The sequence below is a fragment of the Phocoena sinus genome, chromosome 17 (genome assembly GCF_008692025.1).
Source record: "Phocoena sinus isolate mPhoSin1 chromosome 17, mPhoSin1.pri, whole genome shotgun sequence".
Taxonomy (NCBI): domain Eukaryota; kingdom Metazoa; phylum Chordata; class Mammalia; order Artiodactyla; family Phocoenidae; genus Phocoena; species Phocoena sinus.
In genome coordinates, this window is record NC_045779.1 from 2,253,649 (window position 1) to 2,278,558 (window position 24,910).

The following is a 24,910-nucleotide window of genomic DNA, read 5'->3' on the forward strand; positions in this document are numbered from 1 at the left end:
ATTTTCAAGATCAAATACTATCCAGTCTTCGTTTTCTGAGTACTTCCTCGGCAGATTTTGTCCCTGTCAAAATGTTTTTTATTTTCCTTCTAAATTTTAACCACCATTTCCAATCAATGATTTCTCTGTGAGGTGTGAATAAATGAATTGGCACGTTTCTTTTACACTATGCTCGAGCTCATGTTTTCTCTGAGCTAAAGCTCATGTATTAGATGATGCTGTCTGACTCCAAGTCACCATGGATTCCAAAGGTCCGATAAGAAAGAAAAGGAATGTTGCATTAGAATATTTGGTTTAATCCCAACTGCGTCCTCCTGGCTTGCCCTCTGATCATGTCAAGATTCAGCAAAGAAAACCCAGACGCAAGAAGCTGGGTGGGGGACACAAGGGGTTTGCTTTTATTGTCATTCTACCTGGTCCTCGATAATCTCAAAAAGAGAATCAAGGTTTATAAACGTAAGTAGTTTTTTGGTAGTTAGTGTATTCTCCCTCCAAATTCCTTTCTTTATCAGCTAAGATATGTACTTCTGTAATTTCAATTAACACTTAGGGCTGTTGTTGTTTTTTTTTTAATTTATTTTATTTTATTTATTTATTTATTTGGCTGCCGTTGGGTCTTCGTTGTTGCGCGCAGGCTTTCTCTAGTTGCAGCAAGCAGGGGCTACTCTTTGTTGCGGTGCTCAGACTTCTCATTGTGGTGGCTTCTCTTGTTGTGGAGCACGGGCTCTAGACGCGTGGCTTCATTATTTGCAGCACGCAGGCTCAGTAGTTGTGGCACACGGGCTTAGTTGCTCCGTGGCTTGTGGGATCTTCCCAGACCAGGGCTCGAACCCGTGTCCCCTGCATTGGCAGGCGGATTCTTAACCACTGCACCACCACAGGGAAGCCCAGTTAGGGCTGTTTTAATATAGATCGTGTATTCTAGCATCATGAACCCAAACTAAAGACCACCACCCACCACCTCTGGCCAAATGGGTTCAGATGGGGGAGGTTAGGTGTGCCCATACATCTGCAGTAAGGTTTTCTGTCCTTATTGTTCATTTCCTCAATGCCCACCTTATTTAAAATTACTGTCATGACATCAGTGATACCTGCTTGCATTGTAACAAAGCACCACGTTACAGCAGCCCCAGGAATTCCTCTGGCAGTGGGGGAAATCCTGGCTTTGCAGATGGAAGTGAATTTGGTGGTCACATCTCAGCTCCCCAAGAAAACTTTCCACATGACAAAGTCTGCTCACAAAGGATGAGCAAACCATGTGTGTGGGCGGAGGTGCTCTGCAAGCTGGTCGCTGAGGTATCTCAGGTCAAGACGGAGGTGAAGACCACTAGCCCCTCATCAGTGAGCACGTGAACATTTACACAGCAAAACGGGAAAAGCACAGTCACCATTCAGGGCACGGATCCGTCCTCCAAACAGATCTCTCTTGCTCGCATAAAATCTAACAGAATAGTTTCCAGAGAAATCTAATTCCCCTTTCCATTGCTCAGTAAAGATTATCCAAAGCCGTAAACTGCTATTGGCTATTTTTAAAAACTATTTTTGAATACTGATTACTCGTCTTCCTCTTGAAGTTGCCATCACATGACCTCCCAGGTGTGAGACAATGAATACCAGGCAGAATCCTTAACAGAGAACGTCCTGAAGGAAAGAGTAAAGACCCCCAGGAATTGCAATCATCCCTCTATTTCTACCAAACCGGTGGAAATGAGGACGCATTTCAAATGTTTACAAACTGACGTCATTTCATTTGGAACTACTCTTTAATAAAAAAGAACACCTTTTTTCTGTTTTCACTCTGACCCATAACATCACAGTCATCCTAAAACAGCACCTCAGTGAAGTCCTGAAACCCGCATGTCTCATGCCAAATGGTTCATCGGTGATCTGGTTCATTTTCTGCCTGAAGCAAGCAGAATACAAAAGAACAGAACGGAATTCAGCTAAGGTCAAGCTGGGAAGATTCCTTCACAGGAACGGAAAAACGAAAAAGAAATAAGGTGCTTAAGGGGGTATAATGTTTTCTGAGAAAGTTATAGCAGCTAAAAATAGATCATCTACAGCAAGCAGAGTAAAGGTGGTTCCAACAGCAGATTTACAATTAAATAAGCAGGGCAGGAGATCCTGACCCAGAGCCTGGCTGTGCCGAAGCTCTGGTCCACACAACCTCTCAGACCCAGCAGACTAGCGTGCGCTCCTTTCTTTGACTTGAGAGAAAATCACACTTAACCTCAACGGATTAATGCATCTTTGACCCTCAAACTATGTATTTCTTTGATCAAGCCACCAGAGATCTGAAACTTATTTTTATATTTTTCTCTTGGCTATTTTGATAACAACTTATAAAGATTTATCCTGAAACATTATAAAAATCATTCACCAGTCTCAAAATGAACAGTGTCTGTTACGTACGTATTTAATACAAGGTTAAAAAATCTGCAGCAAAAGGACAAAACCACAAGTACTTATTTCATAAATGTGGAGGAATAGGGATTTTACTATAGGATTTACGTATACTAATTTCTTAAAATATCATAGTCAGTAAAAGAAAAAATGTACTGAATACCCCCATGCCAAGTCCTGTGGGAAGCTGCAAAGACCAGTGTGTTTGCCCTAAGGCTGCTGTTGATACAGGGACAGAGGGGATGCTGAGAGCATCTACGATGACCCTCTGTGGGATGCAGCCAGATGTAAGGTCTGCAGAAGCCCAGAGGGAGAAGCGATGGCTCGGGCTGATGGGGGATGGGAAATGCTTCCCTAAGAATGAGCCAGTCCATCCAGGCTCTGAAAGGCAAGTCGTAGTGACAAGTGGAATTGCAGGAGGGAGTACCAGGTAATATGCGTTCATCTGGCAACACTGATTGGGCATAGAACACAAGAGGCCCCAGTCCACCCAGGCCAAGCACTTCCACTGCAGAGTCTGGACAGGACTACAAATGGACCCACACTGTGCGTCTACACTGTAAAGTAATGGAAACCAAACTATTAAATAAAATATATTCTGCCACCCTCTCCTGACAAGAATACCTCCATAATCATAAAATCTTTTGAATATCATAATCATCACATGTGCTGAGATGTCCTGATGATGGACCAGTGGTGGTGGATGACTAATAAAAGACCTAGAGAACTCATCAATACTCACATATTTATTCCACAAAATTTATCTCTTGCCTTCATGTCAAAAAAAATCACTAATTATGTGTTGACAATCCAGGCTGTCCACATAATCTCGCTCTGTTGAGAATAATGCCAAATTAAACCTCATTTCTAGAGTCACTGTAATTCTTGGAGAGATGTTTTCAGTTTGGAGAAATTTTATTCACTGAGGCAGCAGCAACTGTTAATAAAATTCTTGAAGTGATACTTAGACTCAGAAAAAAACCTAACAGATTTTACATATAGAATTGTAAAGGCGGACTGAACATGAAAAATTATCATTATCATGGAAAATACCATGAAATATTTTAACTTCCTTCATATGAATCATTATTACAGATCTCAGCATCTCTTAAATATCTAAAAGAGAATGGATATATGTATATGTATAACAGATTCACTTTGCAACACCTGAAACTAACACAACACTGTAAGTCAACTATACTCCAATAAAAATTTTTTAAAAATAATAAATGAAAAAATAAATATCTGGATCCTAACAATATTCCCATTATATTAAAATTTTCACTTGATTTTATCATTCTAGATAGTTTGTTTTTTTTGTTTGTTTGTTTGTTTTTGCAGTACGCGGGCCTCTTCACTGTTGTGGCCGCTCCCGTTGCGGAGCACAGGCTCCGGACGCACAGGCTCAGTGGCCATGGCTCACGGGCCCAGCCGCGCCGCGGCATGTGGGATCTTCGCGGACCAGGGCACGAACCCATGTCCCCCGCATCGGCAGGCGGACCCTCAACCACTGCGCCATCAGGGAAGCCCCATTCTAGATAGTTTTAATTTGTTTTATTATTTTTATATTTATCTGACATATTCAGACATTCTAGCCTCAAATTCCAAAGTTACTTCTTCTATACTTAGAATCTAGCCATTGTTTTCAGTAAATATTGGACACTGTCAAAAAATAAATAAAGTGTCATTTTATTTGACTAAATATGTTTGGCTAAGTATTTTTAGAACATCATACCAATGTTTTTATATTAACTATTACTTCTCTTTGTTAAATACTACCAATTTTTTGCTATTTCTCCAGGATTTTTTTCAATTCTAGCCGTTGTATTATGTGTGCTTTTCTCTATAATAGTGCTTTTCTTATATTCTCTTCATAAAGAACCCAAATGCTTCCATCACAAATAACTTCACTGACAAAAGCTGCTCTCCAAAATTAGCTATAAAACATAGAAAAATAGTAACAAAATATAGATGGTCTGCGAACTTAAAGGTTCGTTTCTATTTCTTCTTCATCCAATGCAAAAGGTTTCTCACCATGAACCCGAATCAGCTTGTTTTCCGGGAGCAGGGCCACACCCTCCAGGATCAGCTCCCAGACGACAGCGGGGCCCCCAGTCCTGACCTTCTCCCCCGATCTGCTGATTCTGGGAAGGAGTCTTCTTTGTCATCTCGCACTGGACAGAACCGCCTTTGTGCTTCTGGGTTAGAAATTTGATGTAAATACTTTTGTCACTTATTCTCATTATTTTGATCAGTAACTCAAGCTTCATTTACTAAAGACTGTAGTTTCATAAATTTTATCAGACCTGATAAAACTGTGGATTTGATGAGAATAATTTTCTGCTCATTTTCATTATTTTGATCAGTGGTAAAAATCTAAACAATTTGCAATGCCCAGTTGGCTTGTTTTTATTGTTTTGATCAGTAATTAAACCTGAAAAATGTGTAATGAACTCTGCAGATTTTATATGGGTCATGCATGACAGAAGCCTACTCTTTCATTATCTTCAGATTTTAAAAATTTCAGCAGATTGCTTCTAAAATCCTACTTTCCGCTGTTTTTTCCCCTTTTCTGAGCTCTATTTTTGTGTCTTCTTTTCCAGCCCTTTCTTAGCATGTACTATAATATTTCTCAATGATCTAAAGAATTTTTAAAACATAATTGTATCCAAAGGCTGTTTGAATATATATTCATAAAAATCCAAATCAAATGTAAAAACTGAATAAATTATTTTCATATGTATTTTGACAAAGTTTATTTTTCTAAAATAATCTAAACTGAGCAAGATGAAACAGTAGGAGATACCAGCCTTCGCTCCCCTCACAAAAAAACAATCAGACAGCTACTCACAATTGAAAATAGCCTTAGGAGGGCTGAAGAATCCAATTAAGGTGCTTCCCTGGTGGCGCAGTGGTTGAGAGTCCGCCTGCCAATGCAGGGGACATGGGTTCGTGACCCGGTCCGGGAAGATCCCACATGCCGCTGAGCGACTAGGCCCATGAGCCATGGCCGCTGAGCCTGTGCGTCCGGAGCCTGTGCTCCGCAACGGGAGAGGCCACAGCAGTGAGAGGCCCACGTACCGCAAAAAAACAAACAAAACAAACAAACAAAAAAGAATTCAATTAAGAACCTACAGCAACACAGTGGAGCAAAAGAAGGAGAAAAATTGCACAGAAAGGATTGCTGGGGAGCTCAGCTCAGCAGAGACGTCAGAGGCAGCGAGGAACAAAGAAGAGGGGGGTCCAACAACACCAGGCAAGCAGCAGGTGCCCCTGTGGTGCCCACGGCCTGCTCTGTGGGGACCGGGCAGCCTTTGCCACTGGGGAGCACGGCAGCTGTAGATTTCCTGCAGCTTCCCTAGTGGAGGACCCCTAGTGTTATATGCACAGGCCCCCCGGGAGGGAGATGCTGCCATGCCCCCCACCGAAAGGGGCCTCTGCTACACTGCCCCATGACCACAGCTGCCAGCAACCTCACCCCGCTGCACACCCAGCCCCCAAAGCCTGCTCTGCTTCCTCTGTGCCCACCTGCACCCCAGACAATGGCTCTGCACCCGTAACTCGGGCTCCCCGAGCCAGCACTGCTACAGGCTGGCCAGCACCCCAGACGCAGGAGCCACTGCAGATCCACAAGTGCCCCCTCTCCAGACCCCGGCTCCACGGCTACTGCATGGGCACCCACACATCCAACACCAGTGACATCACCACCATGAAGGCCACCACAAGCTGGACCGATTGCCAAAAAAATCCCTTCAGCCACGACATCCCCCATGGAAGAAAAAAATATCGGGTGGTCCCAGCAGGCTTTGCCACTAAAGACCCCAGCAGCCCTCAGCACCACTGTGGACACCCACAGCCTTGGTCCTCTAGAAGCCCTGCAATCTTCACCAACACTGCCCCCAGCTGACAGAGCTGCCTAGAGCCTAACACAGAGGCATCCCCAGAGCCAGAACCACTACTCCAACCCAGCCACACCCTCTCACCCACGCACAGGTGAAGGTCTTTCCACACCAAAACCAGTCTGTCAAGTATGAAAGAGGTGACTGCTCCATCAAATATGCAGACATCAGAGCAAGGCTACAAGAAACATAAAAAAACTGAAAAACGTGACACACCAAAGGAACACAGCTTAAGCTGCTGTCAGCTTAAAAGAGACTGTTACATTTACAAGAAGTTTCATGTAAGCCTTATGGTAACCACAAGGCAAAAAAACCTATGGTAGATACACACAAGACAAAGGAATCAAAGCACACCACTACGGAAAATCATCAAATCATAAGGAAGAAAGCAAGAGAGGTAGAAAAAAAAGAAAAGAACCACAAAACAGCCAGAAAACAATTAACAAGATGATAACAGTGAGTCCCTACCTATCAATAATTACTTTAAATGTAAATGGATTAAATTATCCAACCAAAAGACACAGAGTAACTGAATGGATTTTTTTAAAAAAGAGAGAGACCCAACTATAGACTGCTACAAGAGACTTGCTTCAGCTTTAAGGACACAGGCTCAAAGTAAAGAGGTGGAAAAAGATATTCCACACAAATAGAAACCAAAAGAGAGCAGGGGTAGCTATACTTATATCTGACAAAATAAACTTTAGGTCAAAAACTATAACAAGAACAGAGAAGGTCATCATATAACGATAAAGAGGTCAATTCATCAAGAGAGTATACCAATTGTAAACATATATTACCCAACATTGGTACACTCAAATACATAAAACAAATATTAACAGATCTGTAGGGAGAAATAGACAGCAATGTAACAATAACACGGGACTTCAATACCCCATTTTTAATGATAGATCATTCAGACAAAATAAATAAGGGGATATTGAACTTAGATTACACATTAGCCAAATGGACCTAACACACATGTACAGAATACTTCATCCAACAACAGCAGAATACGCATTCTTCTCAAGCTCACATGGAACATTCTCCAGGATAGATCATATGTTAAGTCACAAAACAAGGCTTAACAGATTTAAGAAGATTGAAATCATATCCGGTAAATATCTTTTCTGAACCACAATGGGATGAAAGCATACATTAATAACAAGAGGAAAACTGGAAACTTCACAAATATGTGGAAATTAAACAGCACACTCCTGAACAATCAATGGGTCAAAACAGAAACCAAAAATGAAATTTAAAAAAATCTTGAAACAAATGAAAATGTAAACACAACATAGTAAAATTTATGGGATTCAGCAAAAGCAGTTCTAAGTGGGAAGTTGATAGCCATAACACCCACGATAAGAAAAAAGAAAGACCTTAAATAAACAATCTACTTTTACACTTCTAAGAACTAGAAAAAGAAGAACAAAACTAAGCCCGAAGTTAGCAGAAGGAAGGAAATAACAAAAATCAGAGCAGAAATAAATGATATGGAGACTAGAAAAACAGTAAAAAAGATCAATGAAAGGAGGAGCTAGATTTCAGACAGGTAAAATTGACAAATCTGTAAGTAGACTAAGAAAAAAAGAAGACTCAATTAAAATCAGAAATTAAAGAGGAAACATAACAACTGATAGCACAAAAATACAAAGGTTCATAAGTGGCTACTATGAAAAATTATATGCCAACACACTGGATAACCTAGAAGAAATGGATAAATTTCTAGAAAAGTACAACCTACCACGACTGAATCAAAAAAAAAAAAAAAAGGAAAATCTGAAGATCTGTAACCAGTAAGAAGATTGAGTCAGTAATCAAAAACACCCAAAAAGGAAAAGTTCAGGACCAGATGGTTTCAATGGTGAATACCATCAAACATTTAAAGACAAATTAACCGCAATCCTTCTCAAACTCTTCCAAAAATTTTAAGCTGAAGGAAAACTTCCAAACTCATTTTACAAGGCCAGCATTACTCTCAATAACAAGAATAGTACGAGAAGAGACAATCACAGGTCAATATCCTTGACAAAAAATACATGCAAAAATCCACAACAAAATACCAGCAAACTGAATTCAACAGCACATCGAAAGGATCAAACACCACAATCAAGTGGGATTTATCCCTGGGATGCAAGAACAGTTCAACATACACAAATCAATAAATGTGATACACTACATTAAGAGAATGAAAGATAAAAATCAAATGATTATCTCAATAGATGCAGAAAAAGCATTTGACAAAATTCAACATTTTTTCATGATAAAAACTCTCAACAAAGAGGGTTTAGAAAGAACATATCTCAACATAATGAAAGCCATATATAGCAAGCACACGATTAATATCAGACTTGGTGGTGAAAGCTGAAAGTTTTTCCTCTAAGATCAGGAACAAGACAAGAGTTCCCACTGTTACCATTTCTAATCAACATAATACTGGAAGTCCTAGCCAGAGCAATTAGGTAAGAAAAAAAAATAAAAGGCATCCAAATCAGAAAGGCAGAAGTAAAATTGTCTCTGTTTGCAAATGACAATCTTAGATTTAGAAAACCCTAAAGACTCCATCAAACTAACTGAAAGAGAAATTAGGAAATCAATCCCATTGACAATTGCATCAAAAACAATAATATACTTAGGAATAAATGTAACCAGGGAGGTAAAAAAATCTGTGTGCTGAAAACTATAAGACAATGATGAAAAAAACTGAAGACACAAACAAATAAAAAGATATCCCATGTTCACAGATTGGAAGAATTAATATTGTTAAAATATCCATACTATCCAAAGCGATACACAGGTGCAATGCAATCTTTATTAAAACACAATGGCAGGGCTTCCCTGGTGGCGCTGTGGTTGAGAGTCCGCCTGCCGATGCAGGGGACACAGGTTCATGCCCCGGTCTGGGAAGATCCCACATGCCGTGGAGCGGCTGGGCCCGTGAGCCATGGCCGCTGAGCCTGCGTGTCCGGAGCCGGTGCTCCGCAACGGGAGAGGCCACAACTGTGAGAGGCCCGCATACCGCAAAAAAAAAAAAAAAAAAAAAAAAAAAAAAAAAAAAAAAAACACAATGGCATTTTTCACGAGAATAGAAAAACATTTATAAATCCTAAAATTCATATGGAACCACAAAGTACCCCAAAATAGACAAAGCAATCCTCAGAAAGAAGAACATAGCTGGAGAAATCACACTTTCTGAGTACAAGCTACATTACAAAGCTATAGTAATCAAAACAATATGATACTGGCATTAAAAAGACACATAGACCGATGGAACTGAATAGAGAGTCCACTATTAAACCCACACATATACGGTCAATTAATATTTGCCAAAGGCACTAAGAATACACAATGGGGAAAAGATAACCTCTTCAATTAATGGTGTTGAGAAAACTGGACAGCCACACACAAAAGAATAAAACTGGATCACTAATTTATACCACTCACAAAAATTAACTCAACATACATTAAAGATTTAAATGTAAGAACTGCGACCTAAATCTCCTAGAAGAAAACACAGAAGAAAAGCTCCTTAAGATTGGTCTTGGCGATTTTTTGGATCTGATCCCAAAAGCAAAGGCAACAAAAGCAAACACAGGACTACATCAAACTAGAAAAATTCTACATAGCAAAGGAAATCATCCACAAAATGAAAAAGCAACCTATAGAATGGGAGAAAATATCTGCAAATCATATATCTGATACCTGGCTAATACCCAAAATATATAAAGAACTTATAAAACTCAATAACAAAATCCCCAAATAATCTAATTTTAAAATGGGCAAAGGACCTGAATAGACATTTTTCCAAAGAAGATATACAAATGGCCAACGGATAGATGAAAAGATGCTCAACATCACTAGTCATTAGGAAAATGTAATTCAAAACCACAATGAGATATCACCACACTTGTTCGGATGGGATGGCTGTTAACAAACAGACAAGAGATGACAAACGTTGGCAAGGATGTGGGAAAAAGAGAAACCGTGTGCACTGTTGGTGGAATGTAAACTGGTGCAGTCACTATGGAAAACAGTATGGAGGTTCCTCAGAAAAATGAAAAATAGAACTACCATATGAACCAGCCATCCCACTTCTGTGTATATCTCCAAAGGAAACAAAATCAGGATCTCAGGGGGCTTCCCTGGTGGCACAGTGGTTGGGAATCCACCTGCCGATGCAGGGGACACAGGTTCGTGCCCCGGTCCGGGAGGATCCCACATGCCACGGAGCGGCTGGGCCCGTGAGCCATGGCCATTGAGCCTGCGCGTCCAGAGCCTGTGCTCCGCAACGGGAGAGGCCACAACAGTGAGAGGCCCGCATACCGCAAAAAAAAAAATCAGTATCTCAAAGAGATTACCTGCACTCCCAGGTCCGCTGCAGCACTGTTCACAATATCCAAGATACTGGCAACGTGGATGACCTGGAGGGCTTCGTGCTAAGTGAAATAAGCCCAACAGAGAAAGATAAACACTGTGTGGTATCACTTATATGTGGAACCCTAAAATTAAACTAAAGTTGAACTCACAGAATCAGAGAATAAACGGTAGTTGCCAGAGAAATGGGGAAATGGGGAGCTGTTGGTCAAAATGTACAAACTTTCAGTTAAAAGAGGTTCTGAGGATCTAATGTACACCATGGTGACTATAGTACCGTGGATGTGAAATTTGCTGAGAGAGTACAGTTAAAGCATTCTCACAAAAACAAAACAAAAGAGTAACTATGTGAGGTGATGATGTGTTATTTAACTTGGTTGTGGTAATCATTTTATAATGTATACACAGATCAAATCATCACATTGTACATTTTAAATATATACAATTTTGTCAATTATACTCAATAAAGCTGGAAAAATAAAATATATAATAATCTAAACTAGTTAAATGCAAATCATAATCTATCAAATTTTAAATCAAATGTATTAAAATTAAATCTTTACTTATAAAAATGTAATTAAACCTTATTAAATATTTTTACAAAAGTAAATCTATTTTTAATTAAGCATTTCAAGTTTATACAGTTACCAGCGTAAAGAGTCTGTTATCACACTTCACACACATTATGTCTAGACATACAAATATTCAAACGTAGAGTGTGTGAATTCAAGAGGAAGATGCAAATCCCTTGCTAACTTATGAGTATGTCCAGTCCAGGGATGGGTTCATGAAGAGAATCAAGGAAACGGATAATCAATGAGATTGGGAAATTGATTATGCGTGAACGAGAATGGCTGTCATGCTATTGTGAATGGAGGGATGTGACAAGGTAGCGTATTTGTGTTCTCTCTTACCTACATGTTCCTACAGCTCAAATCGCCTCTCTGCTCCAGGGTTAGCACCAGTATCTCCCATAAGTCCCGGCAGCCTTTGGAGAGGTAACATCCCCCTTTGTTTTGAGGCATTAGGGCAGGAGATGAGGGGAAGCATCTTCTGGGACCACAGAAGATGGTCCTCGTGATGGCCACGTGATGGTGATGGCCACGAGAGCAGACGTTCGGGTTTTGGGTGCACCCTGCCAGCACCAAGCCCTGGCTCCCAGGGACAGAGGCCCAGGGGCTGCTCGCCTGCCCAGGCTTGGCTGAAGGAGGTTCTCCTCTACTCGCTTCCTCTACTCGATGTCTTGAGACACTGTCCTTCCAGCCACGAAGCCCCACTGCCCTTCTTTCAGCTTCTCTAAGAGCCAAAATCTACTCAGCCTTAGACTTCACTCCTCTGCTTGGAAGTTCTTTGAATGGCTGTCTCCTCATTCTGTAGGTTTCAACCCCCTTCTCAGGCAGGCCAGCCCTGATGCTTCTAAGTAAGCTCTCCCCACACCCACCCCTGCTGGCAATGTTCCATCCCTGCACAGTTTCCTACATAGGACATCTGAGAATTTGCACTCTATATATTTGGGGGGTTGGGGTTTTTTTTCTTTATTATCTATGTTCCCATTTTTGGTATTAAGAGCCAGAGGGAAGGACCAAGAAGCAAAATATAGCTCTTTTTTTTCTTTTTTTTTTTAGCTATTAGTATAAAATAGGCACTCCATGAATATTTGTAGGAAGGAGAGAGGGAGAGAGACTGGAAAATTCTCTGTAGGCAGGAATTATTTATAGATCAATTCTCCACTTAAAAATACTGCTAAAGGGACTTCCGTGGTGGTGCAGTGGTTAAGAATCCGCCTGCCAACGCAGGGGACACGGGTTAGAGCCCTGGTCCGGGGAGATCCCACATGCCACGGAGCAACTAAGCCCGCAAGCCACAACTACTGAGCCCGTGTGCCACAACTACTGAAGCCCGCACGCCTAGAGCCCATGCTCCACAACAAGAGAAGCCACCACAGTGAGAAGACCGAGCGCCTAGAGCCTGTGCTCTGCAACAAGGGAAGCCACCGCAATGAGAAGCCCGCGGACCGCAACAAAGAGTAGCCCCCGCTCACCGCAACTAGAGAAAGCCTGCGCACAGCAACAAAGACCCAACGCAGCCAAAAATTAATAAATTATTTTTTTTAAAGAAAACATTGATGAGAGAAATCAAAGATGACACCAACAGATGGAGAGATATACCATGTTCTTGGATTGGAAGAATCAATATCATGTTTTCGTTTTTCTTGGACCAGAATTGCTGGGTCATACGGTAATTCTACGTTTAAGGTTTTGAGGAATTGCCAAGCTGTCCTCCAACGGGCTCTGCTTCACAATTCCATCAGCAGTGTTTCTCCACATCCTTGCTGACACGTTATCATCTGTCATTATTATTTTGCCATTCTCAAGAGTTAAAGTTGTAGCTCATTCTGGATTTGCATTTCATTAATTACTAATGATGTTGAGCATCTCCGGATGGGTTTTATTCGCCATTTGTGTACCTTCTTTTAAAAAATAGCTCTTCAAATACTTTGCTCAATTTTGACTGGGCTATGTGGTTTTTTAAATTGTTGAGGTAAAAGGGTTCTCATACATGATTTGAAATTTTTCTCCCATTCTGTCTTATTACTTTTTTGATGGTGTCCTTTGAAGTGCAAAAGCTGTTGAGTTTGATGAAGAACAATTTATCTATTTTTTCTTTTGTCAGTGTGCTTTTGGTGCACAGTATCCAAGAATCCATTGCCGAACCCAAGACTACGAAGGGATGTGGTGGAGAACGGGGACCCTCGGGGGAGACCAGACGCCCCTGGGGCAGACCTGGCCAGTCCTCCAAGGTCCCTTCCAGCCTGCATTCTGCCCTGGGGCTCCTCTTGGAAGTCAGGTGTAACAGAGCACTTTGCTATAGTTTTACCTGATTGGTTACCTTTATTTACCATTCGTCAAATTCAACTTTCTGCTAAGAAACAGAGTATCTTGAAACTTTCACATTGAAAAGTCCTTCCACTAAGCGTATACGATTTACACAATTTCCAGCAGTGTTCCATTTTTTTTTTTTTTTTTTTTTTTTAATTTTTACTTCTGGCTGCATTGGGTCCTCGTTGCTGCGTGTGGGCTTTCTCTAGTTGCGGCGAGCAGGGGCTACTCTTTGTTGTGGTACGTGGGCTTCTCATTACGGTGGCTTCTCTTGTTATGGAACACGGGCTCTAGACACGCGGGCTTTTGTAGTTGCGGCGCCTGGGCTCAGTAGTTGTGGCTCGCGGGCTCTAGAGCGCAGGCTCAGTAGTCGTGGCGCACGGGCTTAGTTGCTCCACGGCATGTGGGATCTTCCCGGACCAGGGCTCGAACCCGTGTCCCCTGCATTGGCAGGCAGATTCTTAACCACTGCACCACCAGGGGTGTCCTGAGAGTTTCAAAATGGTAATAGAATATTTGGTAAACGATATGTGCTTTGAAATCTTTATAGATGGAATCAAATTAAAATTGAGGAAGGGAATAGCTTTGCATTTTTCTAATCTTAAAGCCCTGATTAACCATAATCTTTAAATATAGTGAAGTTTTTTATCTATGGCTAAGAAAAATATTTTCTACATTAAGGTTAAAATTCTAAAAACACGGAAAGAAAAAAAATCAAGGAAAGTATCAATATAACAATACTACAAATTAACACTTACTAGCACTTTGGCCATTTATAGTGTTAAATGTGTTCTTTACACTGTTTCCACTGTTATGTGACAATACACATATATTTAAATGTGCTTTAACAAAAACTTAATTCTGCTGTTAGGGAGAAACTGAGCCAGGCCCCATATGCCTTTGCTTTCAAAGGCTGATCTGCCTTTTCTTTTTCAGAATTTTCATCTTAATCAGTTAGTTGTGGTCCTTCATGATATTGCTGGCATGAAAATGTAATCCTATGTCAAGGATTTTTGGCCCCAAGGAAGTAGAGGACCAATTTGTACAGAGTTTGCATATATTTCTCTCAGCTTTCATACCCTGTCTCCAATAGGGGTCAAAAACTGAAGGTTCTGGGCTGAAAGCAACCTGCAAATACACGTGGTCGAGCCTTTCACTTTGAAAAACTGTAATTAGCTGCTAATATTGAAAAGTCAGGGGGACTTCCCTGGTGGTCCAGTGGGTAAGACTCTGCGCTCTCAATGCAGGGGACCCAGGTTTGATCCCTGGTCAGGGAACTAGATCCCGCATGCAGAAACGAAGATGCCGTGTGCCGCCATTAAGACCTGGCGCAGCCAAATAAATAAACAAATGTTTTTTAAAATAAATAAATAAAAATAAAAGTCAGGGAGGGAACTTCCCAGCAGTCCAGTGGTTAGGACTCCACGCTTTCACTGCCTAGCGCCCAGGTTCCATCCCTGGTTGGGGAACTAACATACCTGCAAGACGTGTCGCTTGGCCAAAAAAATTTTTTAAAAATAAAAATCAGGGAATTTCACTTTTGACTTCCATATTTTCTTGAAAACTACAGCCAGCTCATTATCAATGGGCCCCAAGCCCTGAGGGCAGCACCCACTCAGGAGCTGGCTGGCCCCGGGCTGTCCCTGCTCCCCAGGACTCCAGCTGCAGGTAAGTCGCTGCCCATCACTCTACTAAGGGCAGGTCGTCTTTCGCCGCCCCCCCCCCCCCGCTGCTCCCCTCAGAGGACCCTGCCAGCCAGCTTCCTGTAGGTATATGAGTCCAAAGTTCATGCCCTGAGCCATAAACAGTATTCACTGCAAACCCTTCCATAGCGCTGGGCAAAACCAGATCCTCTCCTAAGCGTGTAACGCGCACGAGCTCATGTCACCTGAGAATAATGCCAGGGGGCGAAAACCGCTAGCATCCCCATTTTACAGACTAAGAAACCGAGACCCCAGGAAGCTGGGAACTCGCAGGGGGCCCGGCTGGGGTCCTGAGGGTCCAGCCACTGGGCGTCATTCTCCAGCCGAGGAAGGCTTCTGCACAGCTGCAAGGACAACGCCCTCTCCCTTCCGCTCAGGGCCTCCAGGAGAGGGTGTCCGGCACGGGCCGACCGCCGACCTTGGCACCTGACGGACAGGCCGCCCTGTGCCTGGCGCTGGGACTTCTGCAGAAACTGACGCCGCAACACGACACAGGCAAGGTTCAAGGCCAAAGGCCCCGCTCGCCCTGCCCTCTGGCCACCACACGAGAAGCGGCCCCGGGCTCAAGAATGCGTCTTGTGGGTTTTTACAGTAAGGCTGTTTTTCGTATTCACGAGCACATAAAATTAAGATGCTTACCAAAAATTACTCTGGGCCGAATATAAGTGGGCTTATGTGCAACGACCAACCACCAGCTTGAACTCTCATTACCCAGCTAGATCCTCATTTCACGATTATGACGAAAAGTGACCCGGCGCTGCTCGTCCTACCTCTTGCTCAAAATTCCCAGAGTCTCACTCGGGGAGAGTGAGACTCACCCGCCCAGGGATGCACCCGAACGGGGCAGGCGGCTCTCTCCCGCGCGCACCCGCCACGACCGGCAGACACTTTACCGGGGACGCTGGGCCCTTGCAACCGCCTCGTCCTGGAGGCACTTCTCCTCTTCTCCTCTTGGGGCGTAAAGCCTGAGCACCACGATGAGAAGGGTGCGCGCTCCACACACTGTGCGACCCGAAGGGCAGCTCAGTGATGCGGTTTCTCTCCCCACACGGAAGGCGAGGACGGCGGGTGAGCACCCAGGCCCATCTGCCCGCCCACTCCGGCGTGGTCTCCCGGGCGCCGACTGCTTGCTCGCCCGGGCCCCCGCCCCGCGCTCCCGGCTGCTCTGGGTACCCGGGAGCAACGCCCACCGCAGGGCGCGGGGAGGCCCAGCCGGGAGCGGGGGCACGCGGCGTGGGCGGCTGCTTCACCCAATTCAGGGAAGGGAAGATTTGGGGGTGGGGGGCGACGATAAAGGGGTTAAACTGGGACTCTATGCAGGCAAATTACCCAAGGAATGAAGATGGGAATTCTCTGTGGTAAGTTCTGGAAGATGCTAGGAGACCCGTTCCTTTCACCGCTTCAGGGCTCGCGCTTTCCAGTCTAAGCGCCGAAGCCTGGGGTTGCGGAAAAGTGAGGACCCTGCTCCGACGACCCGAGCGGGGGCGGGACCTGGGGGGACAGAGGCGCGGCGGGGCGGAGGCGCACGCCGCGGGGCGGGGGGGGGAACGCGGGAGCGGGGTGGGGCGCGGGGCTGGGCCAGGAGGCGGGGCGGGCCAGGAGGCGGGGCGGGGTGCGCCGCGGGGAAGAGGGCCCGTCAGCGCCAAAGCCGCCCGGCAAAGGCACCTCCTCTTGGCGCGTCGCTCCACTGTTTCCGTGAGCCCAGCCTCTCAGCCCCCGGCCGGGCTTCGGCAGCTCACGTTGGTTCATTATTTATTGCATCCACGCAGGACAGCTTTTCTTTTTATCCGGTAACACTTCCAAATCCTGAAGGGCGAGCGCAGTAATAATTGGCTGACCCAGGAACACATACTCCCTACTCCGAACTGTATTATTCCACTCCTGAAACCCAAAGCGCTGGCTGCACTAATAAGAGATTCCCACCAGCTGCTTCTGGTTTCTTCCTTTAACACTGAGTGTTTAGCGCCCACGCCCGGCCCTGGAGCAGACGCACCCACGGTCACGCGTGTGAGCACGTGAAGTGGCACCGATGAGCCTCCAGGACCCGCCGCCCCGGCGGCTGCAGACCCGCCTCTCACCCTCTAGGTGCACGGGGGCGGGCGGCCCTCTCCCGGCGACACCGCTGGAAAACAGAAGACTTCTGCCACAAGTATGTCTTGCAGTTCAACGTGTACTTTCTGGGCACTCTGTAAGCAGTTATTTAAGGTTTTGGTTTTATCTTTAAAGACTGAAACTTTCAAACAAAGCTCATCCCTAAAATAGGACTTTAAAAAATGCAAAACAGAAAAACAAAGTGAAACTTGGATGGTTAATTTAGGCAGCAACTCCAGATGACCGGGCTGCGAGACAGAGGTAGTGAGTGGAGAACGTTCTGTCAAATTTTATCAACCTTATGAGTATAAAGAAGAAACAAATTCATTCTCCTCTCAGCAATTCTTCGTTCCTTTACATTCTACTGTAGGTGAACACTGCCCTCTATTGGCAGAATGTTCCAACTTTTAAATATGTGGGGTTTTGGGGTTTTTTAATACAAAAATCAGAAGAAAAAACTCAATCTCCATGAACAAGAATGATTTTAAAATAAACTTGAACTATGCTTGACATCGTTCGTGTGTCTCTTACTGTCTATATCAATAAACGAAAAAGCCACCTTCGTCCTTTCAGGCCCACCGCTAACAATTCCGACGCTCTTGGTGATGTTTGCAATTTGGAGAACTTGGACAAGACACGCGGGTTTGTGCGTCGTTTTCAGTTCAAAATATTCAATATAATAAATATTACATTGTATTCGTAGGGCATTTTTCTGGAAGGAAAGACTAAAAACTTTCTTCTTTTAAAATCCTGACAGTCAATGAAAAAAAAACACCCTACTGTTACCTTCCATGAGTATAAGGCTAAGAACTGCAAGGCCCAGAGGAGCACATGAATGCCAGCCTCATCGTGGCTGTAGGACCTTTCCTTGCAGGCCTTAGGAGACTCTCCAGCAGAAAACTGTGTGTGCTAGATAAAGCATTAGAAACATTTTTTTAAAAAAAAGGCAGCAGTGTACTGAGTGAGCCAGTTAGTAAGACGTATACAAGGGTCCAAAAACAAAGTGAAAAGGGAGCCAGCAAGGTACGTGAACACTGGGGTCTCGTTCAGCTGGAGGATTTGCTTAACTTTGCGACATTAACTTCAGATTTGGGGCAGCAAGCTTACAGGAAGAAGGGGAAAAGCCCTTTCCTAAATGGGGAGGGCTTCACTGGAATCTCCACGTCCCCATAAAGTCCATTAAGGAGAACTAGAAATAATCCACCTTATCCCCTCCTTCCCCCAGAGAACGCAGAGAAAACTGCCTATTTCAAAACTTGCTATGAGGAGGGAGTAAAACCTCCCCGAAGATGTAACGTCCCCAGCTTAGCTTTCCCGTGGATGTTCAGGCCCCTCTCCCTGAGTGGTGTGAAACCCTTAAACCCAGGACTTAGTTTAAAGAGGCTGTGAGCCAGCAGTGCTTCTGGCAAAGCCTCTAATAAACTCTCACAGATAAGAGTTCCACACGCTCAGTCAAAGCCCGCAAAGCACAAGAGAAACGGGGTCGTCACAGCTAGCCCTCAGAGACATCCTGAGCAGAAGCCCACCACAGAGTTCAGACACTGGAATCAGATATGGAATAAAAACAGGTTCAGTGTGCTTACCGAACTGAACGTATTAATAAAGAGCAGGAAATTTTTTTTTTTAATTTTTTTAAAGCAGAACTAGAAAAGTTAACAGACATTAAAACTCAGTGTAAGGGTTTAACAGCAGACTTAAAGCAAGTGAAGACAGAATTAGTGGTTGGAAGATATATTTGAATAAATTATTTAGAATCCAATGCTGAGAGGCAAAAAGTTGAGGCAATGTCTGTAAGAAAAGAAAATGGCCAAGAATTTCCAGAGCTGATCAAAGAGGCCAATCCACACACCTATAAAACAAATACCAGGTAGGATTAAAGATAAAAATTAACACCTGGCACATTATATGAAACTACAGAAAATCAACAATGCCAAGACAAGAGTATTAATGTCAGGACAAAACTGCAAAAACAGAGATAAAAGATAACCTTCAAAGAAATGGCTATCAGTGAACTTCTCAACAGCTACAATGAAAGCCAGAATGTAGAGAAGTAACTCCATTGTTTTAGAGAAAAATACTGTCATCCTAAAATTATATTAGTCGTATTTTTCAAGAACAAAGATAAATTTTTTTCAGACAGACAAAACTAAGAGCTAGCTACCCAGGGTCTTTCACCAAAAGAAATTTTAAAAGATGTACTTTAGGCAAAAGAAAATTGAGATGATCTAAGAGTCAAGAAGAAATAATGAACAAAAAGGTGGGAATGTGGGAATCTAGCATCACTACAGACAACAGGGACCAGCCTCAGAAAGACAACGTGCAGTGAAAAGTAGGTGCACAGGAACGAACAGGGGTGATTCCACTCATACCGCTTGGAGATAAAAGCGTATGTGTAAAACCGCGGCAAAAAGCCAGGTGTGACCGACACAAACGGGCACCCTGAGAGGGGGGCTAAGATGAGCGGGGAAGAGGGGCACACACAGGTAACGGTAGTGCTGTCAGTCAAGCCTCATGGTTCGTACTCACATGTACGTACATGAACACTCATTCCTTGGACTTTCCAAGCATCTTATAAATATCCTTCGTATCTACTTGAATAGTTCATAAAAATAAATTTTTTGTTGTCATTGTTTTGTTTTTTTGCGGTACGCGGGTCTCTCACCGTTGTGGCCTCTCCCCTTGCGGAGCCCAGGCTCCGGACGCGCAGGCTCAGCGGCCACGGCTCACGGGCCCAGCCGCTCCATGGCATGTGGGATCTTCCCGGACCGGGGCACGAACCCGTGTCCCCTGCATCGGCAGGCGGACTCTCAACCACTGCGCCACCAGGGAAGCGCCATAAAAATAAATTTTTTAAAACCCTACACCCTACAGAGGTGGCAACAGTCAAAAGGAAATGAGATGTCCAAATACAGACAATTCTATACCATAATTCAGCATATATCCATAGGTGTACTGACATTTTCTAAGAGAAAAAAGGCAGGCCACTGGAGAACGATGCTTAATTATATGCAACTGTTTATTTAAAATAATTTTCCAAGTTTTCCCATAAATTAACAGGTTTTGCTTCACTTCTGTCCTCTCAAACAGCTGGAAACCAACACTTCCACATTTTGTATTTTAACTACCATGTGTGCTATCTTAATGACATTTTTCTTCATTAGTACTAGAACCAGATATATGGATCAATAAGCAGTACAGATTTAAACGATGTTCCTGGTAGTTAATGGTGTTGCCGGCAGTTTCTCGGGCTCTAGCAGATCCTGGGTGCTGTTTCAAGCCATCTCCAACCAGCAATCTGACTGAGGGGGGAAGTCGTTGCGCTCCCTCCCTAGGCCTACTTTCTCTCCGCAAAACAAATAATTACCCCACTGTAAAATCCCATGAATACACTGCTCATCATTTTCAATTACTTCATCTTTATTTGCTACCTCTCCACCTATAAAGCATAATTATCCACACTCAAATATAACATGATTCATTAAAAAATAAACACCCAAAATATTCTTAATCATTCTAATATATTCCCATTAATAGATAAAAGGGCTTTCGCTTAAAATTTCATTCTTTATTTCTACTTCTTTATTTAAAGTCAATAGTAAAGTCACAACTGTGAAATAAATGCATTTAAAAACACAAAAGATACATTTCAATGACAAAAAATAGGCAATGATTATGAAAACCTACTGTACATTTTGCCAAAGCCAACAGAATAAAAGCTGATATGAAAAACTCCATCTTCAAATATATCCTTAACAAAAACGTCCCTCATGAATAGTTAACACCACGATTTAAGAAAACGTCGTGTTGACGTTATCTGAACACTTTGCCCCGAAAACAACAAAGCTGGTGGGGGGGCGGCTAGGTAAAAAATATGTGGGCACCAGGAACCCAAAATTAAACTTCTAAAATGGACACTGATTTCAAAATAAAAGGAACATTTCTAACGTGACAATAGTATGAAACTATTTTTTTCTCCTTGATAGAAATGAATGGGGCATTTCTTAACAATAACAGCTTAGTAATCGCCTAAGAAAAATTGTGGAGATACCCCCAACGCCCAAGCCCAGTCAATGGTAAAAAACGAACAGCCTCCACGAAATTATCTTTCACATTACTAAAATATCCTGATTTACCTGGGATGATTCATGCTTAGACTATTTCAAACAGTTGTCTTTAGATGTGTGGAATTACCAGAGCTGAGATTTTTTTAAACCATTCATCTAACGGTTGAATCTTTGCAGAGACATAATAATCCTTCCACTACACATCGATTGCGTTTCCTCGAGCATACTTGTTCAACAGTTGTAACAGTGATGCTGGTGGTGATAAGTGATACTCTCAAATTTTTCCTTCTGAAAAATATATAATCCATGGAACACTAAATAGTAAATATGCTACACTGTATACTTTCTTAAACAAGGCATGACCCTTCAGGCCCTAGTAGGAAGAAAAGTAACACACTAATAATGGCATTTATCACCTGTTTCACTACTGACATTCAAAGAATGAATACAGGGGTATTAATCAAAAAAATGAAAATCACTGTTACTTTACCAGAAGAAACAAGAACAAAATAAAAACATGGGAAGAAATTAAATGAGCCCAGTGTAGGTCCCAAAGATTACACTATGATTCCGAATTTTCAAAGAAAAGGTCATCTACATATAATTTCTGTGAATACTTCCTATGCTACAAAGATGAATTTCAAAGCAAATGCAGGCTGGCGCAGCCCTGCTTGTCAAGGATGAACCTGCCAATGAACCAGGAGTTTCCTTTGCTAAAGTGCACCTGTGACCAGCCCACTCAGGCCGATTCACCGATGAGCCATCAACAGTCGCGTAGAACAACGGACTCTCTTAAAGCAAATACTTTATACAGTGGACTACAGGGAAAACCGTCCTAAATATACTATCTTCTAAATCTTCAGAGTAAGATAACCTCATCATTTTTAAATACTGGAAATGTAAAGGGTCCACCCAAACTAAGAGTTGTATTAAGTATATACGTTTTACTTTAATATTCACTTGACGTGCTCCTAAAATCTCTATGAGACAAGCAGATGTTTTCCCCATGTCTTTTGGCAACAGATTCAAGAGCAAGAGTAGCAGTGCTGTTGAACTCCCTGAAAGGAGGCTTTTTAAAGCTACGTTACTCCGTATCTGCATCGTTATTGCACTCATACATTGCCCGGAACAGACCTACAGCAACTCAGCAACAGTGACTGCAACACACAAAGCTTCTGATTTCCTTGTTAAGATAAAGGTTTCATGGAGGAAATGCAAATGGCTGCAATTGGAATCAGACTACATATGCTTCCTGATTATTTCACCTTATGGAAGAGTAAATCTAACCCTCACCACTGCTAGTCTGTAAGGAACCAGATGAGGGTCTGAAGGACCCAGTCTTGACTACTGTTACATTCCACTCTTGAAGTCGCTCCAAGTTAAAACAGCAAATTTTAACAAGATTTAAAGAAAAATATATTTTATAAAAGGGATTCTTTTTAATCACAGAATACATCATTTTTATTACCAAGACAGAAACAAGTTATACTTTTTCCACTAAAAATTCACTCTGATGAAAGAAGAATTCTCTTTTAACTCCTAACAAACGCTACCTTTTCGGGACTAAAGGACTGTCGGTAGGCATTCTTCTTCGTGCTCCAAGTCACTTCTCCCTGAAGTACGTCAAGTACGCTTTCAGAGCCTCGGGCAGGGGGAGTCTCATGATCTTCTCCCTCAGCAAGTTCTGCGGCGGCGTCTCCTGCTCGCGGGCAGCGCCGCGGCCCGCCTCCTCCCCCGCGTTATCCTCTTCCATCTTCTCCTCCTCCTCGCTGTCCAGAGGCTGAGGGATGAGCTGATTCCCCACAAAGACGTAAGTGTTAATCCTCTGCTTGACCCTCTTCCTTTTCCTTCTGGGCGGAGCCCTCTGAGGAACGCCCTTGGCCTGCATCTCATCATTTATGAAATTTCTAAGTGTGCGTCGAATGTAAATACGGGCCAAGTCCTGCAGATTCCTGACAGCACAGGGGGCTAAAAACACACGAGAAACATAGAAAGTAAAACGTTATATACCGTTCACTTCTTAGTGAATATTAGGAGACAGGACATAAAAAACTGACGCTCATCTAACACAGATTTTAGGAAGCGCGCCTACTATGTGCCAGACCACTGCAGTACTGAGGACAGCGGACGGCACCGGGGGCTGTGTGTACGGACGTGTGCGCATCCCCAGGTATGAGCACAAACCCTCTCGGGGAGGATAAATAACTTACAACAGCTGGAGCGCATGTGAATTAAGCAGTTAGGGGACAAGAATAGAAGAGCTTTTACCCTACACATTTTCTGTACTTTCTGATGTTGAAAAGCATGTAAAGGACCTGTTTAAAAACCTCAAATGAAGGCACTGTTTGAACAGCTGCCTCAGTCTGAGCTCTAAACTATTACACGCATGCACGCGCAGTTTCCATCTTTCTGTAAATCAACAGGCAGAACTGGTTCACAGGTAAAGGGCCCCCAGAAATCATGGCGCACACTTTAGCAGCCCCGAAACACCACAGACCTAAGCTGCTGACGCTCGCTTCTATCTAGCGCACGGGGAGAGTCGGAACAGGCCCTGTCTGCTTCACTCCTGCCTCCCACCGGCGCGCAGGTGTTAAGGCCTAGCGCCACACGCCCCTCTTGGTGGCCTCCTCCAGTGCACTGCACCCAGACAAAGAAAATTCTCAGGTCCCCACCTGAAATCCGTTTTTCCTAGTTTCCACCCCTGTGGGAATAAAACCCTTATCAAGGATTCTTCTCAAATACCTAACAAAACAAAACACAGCCCTCCTCAGTTCAACAGCACAAGAAAGCCTTCATCACTTCTCCCCTTACTTTTGGTACTTGTTCTTAGCTACCTCCTTCCCAACCTTCCTGTGATCATGTCACTTATCCGAATGTGTATGTGGCCGCTCTCTGCCCTCAGCTGTGAGCCCTTGGGGGCGGGGGGTAGGAAAGAGGCCTGGGGTCCTTCCTCACCCCCCCACAAAGGGCCTGAGGGTACACATCCTGTCCTGGGTGCTTCCCTCCTGCCCTAGTGCCCGGGGCTCTGCCCAGTCACAAGCTGGGCACATCCTGCAGCGGGAGATGTGGTCTTTCATAAAACTCCAGGCAGGAGGCATTTTAGACCAATTCCAAGATCCCTTAGCACATACTTCCTGGCCTGCTACAAAACCTCTTCTTCAGACTCTTCTACTGAAACCCAAAATGGAAGAGCACGGCCCGGCCCCTCTGTGGGGTGGCGGCTGGCAAGGGAAGGAGCGGGCGTGCCAGGGGCCGGCATGAGACAGGACCACGCTGGGGCGGAGAGAGGGGACAAGCCTGAGTTCTGCTGTGAAGACAGGACGGACGGGGACTGGACGCGGAGTCTTTGGCCCGAGCGACGAGGCAGATGTAACGCTGATTACCCACGTGACAAAGAGAAAGCACAGTTCGGGGAGGAGAAGATAAAGATTTGCTTTGCTCGCGCCGTGTGTCCTAAATGGAGGTCTGGGCGCTGCCGCCACCCCGTGGGCCTTTCA

General features: G+C 43.6%; 1 protein-coding gene across 8 annotated transcripts in view; it reads right to left on the reverse strand.

Annotated features, from left to right (window-relative positions):
- Positions 1-20,346: 20,346 nt before the first annotated feature.
- The window catches only part of PCMTD1 (protein-L-isoaspartate (D-aspartate) O-methyltransferase domain containing 1), a 61,748-nt gene continuing 57,184 nt past the window's right edge, over positions 20,347-24,910 (reverse strand). For 7 of the 8 annotated variants that reach the window (XM_032610605.1, XM_032610604.1, XM_032610603.1 and 4 more), the window contains one exon: positions 20,347-23,381. In XM_032610605.1, coding sequence (XP_032466496.1) covers positions 23,017-23,381 — 365 coding nt within the window. In that variant the 3' untranslated portion in view covers positions 20,347-23,016. The remainder of the gene's footprint in view (positions 23,382-24,910) is intronic. The other variant, XR_004346560.1, reaches the window with a different exon arrangement.